The sequence below is a fragment of the Ctenocephalides felis genome, unplaced genomic scaffold (assembly GCF_003426905.1).
Source record: "Ctenocephalides felis isolate EL2017-DRISC unplaced genomic scaffold, ASM342690v1 CF-g0.4_SCAFFOLD_00845, whole genome shotgun sequence".
Taxonomy (NCBI): Eukaryota; Metazoa; Arthropoda; class Insecta; order Siphonaptera; family Pulicidae; genus Ctenocephalides; species Ctenocephalides felis.
This window is the reverse complement of record NW_020536999.1, coordinates 67,426,746-67,434,170: the sequence shown is the minus strand read 5'-3', so window position 1 is coordinate 67,434,170 and position 7,425 is coordinate 67,426,746. Positions and strand designations below refer to the sequence as shown.

The 7,425-nt window shown below is 30.6% G+C and overlaps 1 protein-coding gene and 1 non-coding gene across 2 annotated transcripts in view; both read right to left on the bottom strand.

The window, feature by feature from the left end:
- LOC113387636 (tubulin polyglutamylase ttll6-like) overlaps positions 1 to 7,425 on the bottom strand; it is an 83,315-nt gene that overhangs the window by 58,751 nt on the left and 17,139 nt on the right. Inside the window, 4 exon segments of the mRNA XM_026624994.1 lie at positions 4,578 to 4,734; positions 5,344 to 5,558; positions 6,888 to 6,966; positions 7,029 to 7,195. Of these exon segments, the coding sequence (XP_026480779.1) occupies positions 4,578 to 4,734; positions 5,344 to 5,558; positions 6,888 to 6,966; positions 7,029 to 7,195 (618 nt within the window).
- On the bottom strand, positions 4,095 to 4,216 carry LOC113364443. Its single transcript, XR_003366143.1, has one exon. It is a non-coding gene; the product is annotated as a U5 spliceosomal RNA (small nuclear RNA).

Below are 7,425 nucleotides of genomic sequence, written 5' to 3'. Positions count from 1 at the left end.
TTCCATATTGGGGCAGCATACATCAGACATGGCCTGATCAGCGTTAGATATATTCTTCTTTATTACGCATATTTAATACACTCTTTGTGTTCAATAATGGTCTTAAAAGATTTAGAAGCCCATATGTTTGCGCCAATTTCTTTTTTATATATGTATTAAAGTTAAGTTTCCTATCAAGCGTTACTCCTAGGTACTTAACTTCATCTGTCCATTTAATTTTTTGTCCTGAAATTTTTATTCTATAGGCTTTTCTTTCAACTTATTTCCTTTCCAAAAAATTATTGCTTCTTCCTTTTTATGGGATTTACTTTTATGTGCCATTTTTCTGCATATTTTGCTATATTATCTATGTGATTTTGTAGCTTGTTAGCTATCACCGCTACTGATTTTGATGAATATCGAAATGTTGTTTGTTTTGCTGTCAGTAGGGATATCATATATATATATGTGTTAAACAATGTTGGTCCTAGCAAGGATCCCTGAGGCACTCCAGCTACTATACGTTTAGGATTTGAAAGATTATTATTTACTTGAACCTGAAATGTACGATCTTTAAGATATGAAATAATGACTTTTGTTATGTAATGTGGAAATTGTAAATTTATTAATTTATACAACAGTCCATCTGTCCAAATTGTATCGAAAGCTTTTTCAAAATCTATTAGTACAAGACCAGTGTGTGTCTTTTGTTAAAATTTAGTACAGTATTTTCAACTAGCTGTGCTAGTGGATGCAGAACTGAATGCCCATGTTTGAAACCATATTGCGTTTCTGGTATGATATTATTAACACTTAAAAATTTATTAAATCGAACAAGCAGCAATTTTTCAACTACTTTGCTTATTGTATTTAATAGACTTATAGGTCTGTAGCGTTGTGGTAGATTTGGTTGTTTTCCTGGCTTTAATATTGGTACCACATTAGAACATTTCCATGACACAGGAAAGTATCCATTTTTAAAAATTTTATTTGTTATTCGTGTAAGTAGAATAATGGCTTTAATAGGTAACTGTTTAATTGCTAAGTTCTGTATACCATCTGGTCCTGGAGCTTTCTTATTAGACAGTTTCTTAATAATATTTATAACTTCCGCAACAGTTACTATCTCTAATTTGTGATTTTTGTTATAAGTATTGTTTATATATTGTCTTACACTGGAACTAACAGTCTGTTCAAAAACATTTTGAGTAATAGAAAGATTGTACTGATGTGCTAATTCGAAGTTAGATGCTAAAATTTCGGCCTTTTGTTCGGGCGTTGTTGCAAAGTTATTGGAATTTGTATGTAAATATGGTATGGGAGCAAAGTTTGGGTCAGTCTTTTTGCAGTGTACCAAATTTTATTGGATAATAGTTAATATTTGTTAGTTTATCAGCCCATATTTTATTACGATAAACCCTAATGTCCTCAGTAATTATTCTAGTAAGCCTGTTTAAATGTTCGTTGAGGAACGTGGCACCTGATTTTTGCCACAACTTTTTAATTTGATTTTTTAATTTAATTTTGGATATAATTTCCAAAGGTAAACTAATTGTTTGTGTTGAAGTGGACTTTCGCAATGGAATGGTTTTACTTATGGCATCAGTAATAGTAGTTGTTAGGTGTTTTACAGCTTGATCTATACTATCATTGTTGTCGATTTGTCTAGTGTGACATATATTATCATTTATTATTTTTCTTATAGAGCAGCCAATTGGCTTTATTATAATCTAAAACATTTTTGTAGGATTGAGGATTGCCGTCAAGTGGGTTTGAGATACTTATAAAGACTGGATTATGATCTGAGTTAAATAAAGATTTGGTTATAGGTTCAGAAAGAATAGATAGATTTTTTGTAAGGGCTAAATCTATTGTACTATGGTCTTGATTTGGTATCGCAGGAAATCTAGTTGGAGTCTGAGGATAATGTAGTTGAATGGTATTATGATTTTTGTTTAAGTACTTAAATAGTTTGAGTCCGTTTGTGTTATTATATTTACAATTTCACATTATGTGTTGCGCATTAAAATCACCAGCTACAATAACTCTTGGATTTAAGTTAAATATTTTATGTAAGTCTGCATGCAATAGTTTTGCAGAAGGAACATATATGGAGACAATAGTTATTTTACGTCCTCTATTGAACACATTTATAGCAGTAATTTCAGAGTGTTTTACAGATAGTAACGGTAGTTCTTCATGTCTGATACTAGCTTTTATAATTATTGCTGTACCACCCCATCCCGTCATGTTTCTGTCATTCCGGTATATTTTGTAGTCGTTCATGTATAATTTGTCAGTGGGTTTTAAGTGAGTCTCATTTATTAACACGATGTCTAGGTCCATTGTAACGATCGTTTGAGTTCATCAATGTTATTTTTTATTCCATTTGAATTAAAAAACATTATTTTTATTCCATACTTGTCAATTATGGGCATTTAGTAAGAAAGTTTAAAATTGTAGTATATTTTTCATTGCATGTCATGTTAGTATTTATAGTCTTTGTAAGTGCATAAAGTTCCCTGAAAATTTTTATTACCTCAGGATCTGAAAAAAGCAACTTGATTTGACTTATTGCAGCAAAAATGCCCTCGGTGGAGTTAAAATCAGGATCTTGATTAGATGAAATTGATGGTGTACTTCTTTGTTCAGGAATAGCTTGGAATTTTGGTAGTTCCATCTGGACAGTGTGTCTGGCATCTCTCGGCTTCAGTGTTTCAGAATAGCTTCTTGTCATAGGTTTAGGTTCAATGGCTGCATGAATCTGTTGTTTTTTAGCCTTGTAATTCAGTAAGGAGGTACACTTTGAATAGTTTGCTGGGTGATAGTCTTTACAGTTAACGCACTGGGGCTTTTCTTCTGATGATTTTTGGCAGCAGCCAGGAGAATGTGCTTTTGTGCATTTAATGCATCTATATTTCATATCGCACGAGTAAGACGTATGTCCAAAACTTAACATTTATGACATTGTAGGATTTTGAAATTTGCCTTATACATTTCCCATTTAATAATGTGACCATTTAAGTTCGTTATTTCTTTTACTTTTGACATATCCTGCGATTTGTCAAGCAAAATTATATAAATTGGTAGATTATGTTTTTGTCCATCAGAATAGGTTTTCTTTAATTGTATGACCTTTTGCACAAGAATACGTCGTACACTCAGTAATTCAAATACCTCTAATTCAGTAATTGCTGGATGTAAGCCTGTTAGTGTGATTTTCTTTGTTGTTTCTCAAAGTGGAATACGTATAAAACTGGTAACTGCAATCTCTTAATGTACTCTTTATCTTGTTATGATCTACTAGTGTCTTAGTATATATTTTTATGGGTATGCGTTTTAATATATTGTATAGTAAAATTAACTTTCGTAACGTCTCTGATGTAGTTTATAGCCCTGAGGTCTAAGTTATGTTTTACTATTATTGGTGGTACCTTTTCTGCTATAGGTTTCGTGTCATTATTCCCCTGTATGACTTCCATTGTTTCCTGTTTTTGGCCACGCTTTCTTGACTTAACTTTTGTAAATTCTTCAAGTTCAAGATCAGTATCCATATCACTTCGGTCAGTAAGTGACTGGAACCTGTTTTCTTTTTTATTCTTTTTACTGCGTACCATTGTTTGTTTGTTATTTTTGATTTCTAGCCTTTTATAGATTTCCTAGGCTTATGCCTAGGATTCTCTGTGGTGGGGACACCCACCTGACTGTAGATTTTTTTTATCTTCTTATAATAATACTTACAAAATATTCTTCAAAATAAACTAGCTTCTAATAACTTTGAAATTTCACTACACTCTTGCACTTCCGGGTCGTATACTACAGAAATGATTCTGTGAAGTATGATCTTTCGAGAGACAAACAGGAAGTCGAGGCGTTGCCTAACAATATAGGGTCTGTATTTTGGGGCCGGCCAGCGTATGAATTCCACAAAGTAAACACAGCATCGACATCTATTCCTACATGCGATAAGTACTTGAACTTCGGGTTTTATTCGATCGAAAAAGGAAATCCACGGAAATCTGAGGAAAACTAGAGTGACAAAGGGGTAGTCCAGGTGTATAACTGTTTGTGTAAGATGACGTTAACTTCAAGAATATTTTATTTAGATTATCATCGGCTCAGCAAGTGAATGCGAGGCTCACAAAAAATTGAGAATAGTCTCATTTGAGTGCCACCCTTCACGAAAATCTTTAGTAAAAGATGAAACATTTATTTGCTTTGAAAGAAAACTAGACAAGCAGATAGTCTAGGTGTTGTCTAACAATTTAGGGTCTGTATTAATTCTTACAAAGACCTCAATTACAACAACATGCTACAAATTATAAATATAAATATAACAATTTCAAATATATTATAAATAATATAATAATAAACCTGCTTCGTTTTACAATTGTTGCAATTGAATTGTGATATTTCCTTCTATTGTAATCTTGGAATTTTATTAAATAAGTAAAATATTTTTATTTTATATTTCAAGTATTAACTTCGTATATTAACTTTAAATCGTTTAGAACATGCTTCTGCATTCAACATATTAGAAATATATATTAAGATGTATTAAAATATATGGATAAGATAAATCCAATCAAATTACTTACCCTCGATATATACAGTTGACATATCATCCTATCGTAGGGTTTAATATCTTTCAGATTCTTTGTAAGATATATGCCTCGTCCTTGGCTACCAGTGTCTGGCTTTAAAATATATGTTCGGTATTTGTGACTTCGACTGTAAGTCATGGCCTCTGAAAGACTTAAAATAAAGAAAACATTGTTAATTGACAATATATGTATAAAGCTTGTGAGCGGCATTTGCCTTGAAGCAATTTGCAAAAACTTTCCCAATATGTGTATAAAATCGATTTGATAATAATTGAAATTTAGATTTAGAAATCGCGATGGCCTTGTTTGATCATTACAATCCTTTAAATATAAATTTCAATTTGGTACAAATTGTAATATTTAGAAATTTGCCGAGTTACTCAGCGACTCTATGGAGCGAAATCTCTGATAAAATAGAAATGTTACGGTATCGGTATGTTACGGTGCTTTCTTCGTATAAATTGGTAGTAAAAACTGTCAAAATGCTATGTTTCTTAATGTTTGATCAGCGGTTTTACACATAAAACCTAACTATTAAAAAAGGGCCCAAGAAACAAAGAACGCAATCGGAACTAAATTACTGTTTTTTTTTGTATTATTCGAACATTTGAAATGTTTGCACATTAGTATTAATACTTTTATGCATTATAACACTTATATTATAAAAGTTGAAAATATTTGGTCCTAGTTGGAACTTTATAAATGAACAAAATCAAGTACATTTGTTTTCGTTTTTTAATATCAAAATATTCTCACTCACTCGGCTGGCAGGCACCAAGTTTTTGGAAATATATTATATTCCTTGGGAAACAATTTTGCCATTCTGTTTAAATTTCTTGCTAATAAATCCTTTCTGCATATTTCTAACATTCCAGGAAAATGATTGATTTTTTGAAATCTTTTCATATCTTTGGCACGTTCTACAGTTATACTCAAATCAGTCCAGTAGAGATTCCATAGATCGTCTTCGCCAACCTGAAAAGGAAATCGAGATTGTTTACTTATCAAAATAAATAAGATGTTCTTTAGAAGAAATAATTATATATATATATATATATATATATATATATATATATATATATATATATATATATTAAAATGAGTTGAGTCAGGCAATATCACCAAGTGAAAAAAAACTGGAGCAATTAGAAAAACAGCTCTATTAATTTACTTTCAGTTTTCATCGAGACTCAGAAAATCAATGTAATGTTAAAAGATATTAATGTGATCTGAAAGCATTGTTTTATACTGATTTTTATTTTTTGAATTATTTCTAAGTTTCGCCAATGTAAAATCCTTGGCAATTTAGACAATTTAATTTGTATACAAAATTACTTAAAATTTTCGCTTCGAATTTAGATTTTTATTTAGTGAATAATGTTCAAAGAGTGTGAATCTGAGGTAAAGATTACTCTAATATTATGTTTAATGAAAAATTTTTCCCATGCGTAGTATAGATCGTTTATGAAGGGTAAGGTAATAGTTCCGACGTAATTTTCGCGGTTTGGTTTTCCAGTTAAAAAGTTATGACGGTTTTGGAGGTATAAAATTCTGTTTTTGGTTATGGATTAGATCAAATATTGAGGATAAGAATTTTTACTTAAGATTTGTGATACTAATGAGAGGTTGTTTTTCAAAAAATTTGTTATGAGACAATAGTATAGCATGATCTCTATTAAGTTGATAATGGTGCCTATTTTAGTAGAGGGTGGTAGGAAAAATAGTTTAGGTATCGATCTGAGAAATTTGGTTTATCACACCTGCTCTACATATATACTTTTTATTAAATTTACTTCAATTCATCGAATGTTACTTGAAACTTTTCAAAAAGCAGGTCAAAGAAGAAATACTTCATTTATTTTCTATCTCTCCTCTCTCCTCGCAAAAATTTGAAAATTTTGTATAAGCTCAGTAATATTATTTACAATTACACACAAAATCCTGAATCAAAAAAGAATCTGAAAAACTTGAAATGTAATCAATAAGTCGAAAGACCAAAAATGACTTGAATTGGATTATACCATGTTTTCTACAGAAAGTGTATAAAACTTCCAGTTTGGTAATGATAAAATATAGACAAACTAATAGGATTTATAGTATTCAAACAATACATCCTTATGCACTTAAAGTATTAATTTTTTTGATTCTCTAGAAATTGTTTAGAATATATCTTACTTAGCAAAACAACGTTTGCCGGGTCAACTAGTATATATATATATATATATATATGTATATATATATATACTATTAAATTCGATTTTTTTCATTTTATTATATGAATATAAATGATTCATTTATAATTACCTCTCGTAAACCAAATTTGGCAGCAGTTCTCCTGATGACTTCATACCGACAGTTGGAAGTGCATATAGTGACGTTGGGCCTGAAATTTTCACAAAAGATCAATAATCCCTTACTAAAATTGTACTCTAAATCTGTTAATACTTTTTGCGTTTCTTTTTCTTATTTGCTGCTGCAGCAGCATCTTTTTCTTTTTCCTTTTCTTTGGTTTTACTTTTTTTCTTGCCTTTGACGCTGCTTTTTTTATTTAACGCTTTGTCAACGACTTCGCGCAAATCTGTGCTTGGTTTGCGTGTAGTTACAGGAGTTATCTAAAAAATAACTGATGTAAGAAAGTGTTATATCTATTAGCAGATTGTAGAAACGTTAAAACTATATATAGGATAAGGTTGCTTAAGAATCGAATTATCAATAAAATCCATAATTCCTTTATTCGGTAGGAGTAAAGATATGAAAAAAAAATCATTTTTGATTTTTTGCGATTACATTACTATAACTTACCCCGAGGGAAGTTAAAAACTGCTTAACGATAAGAGAATAA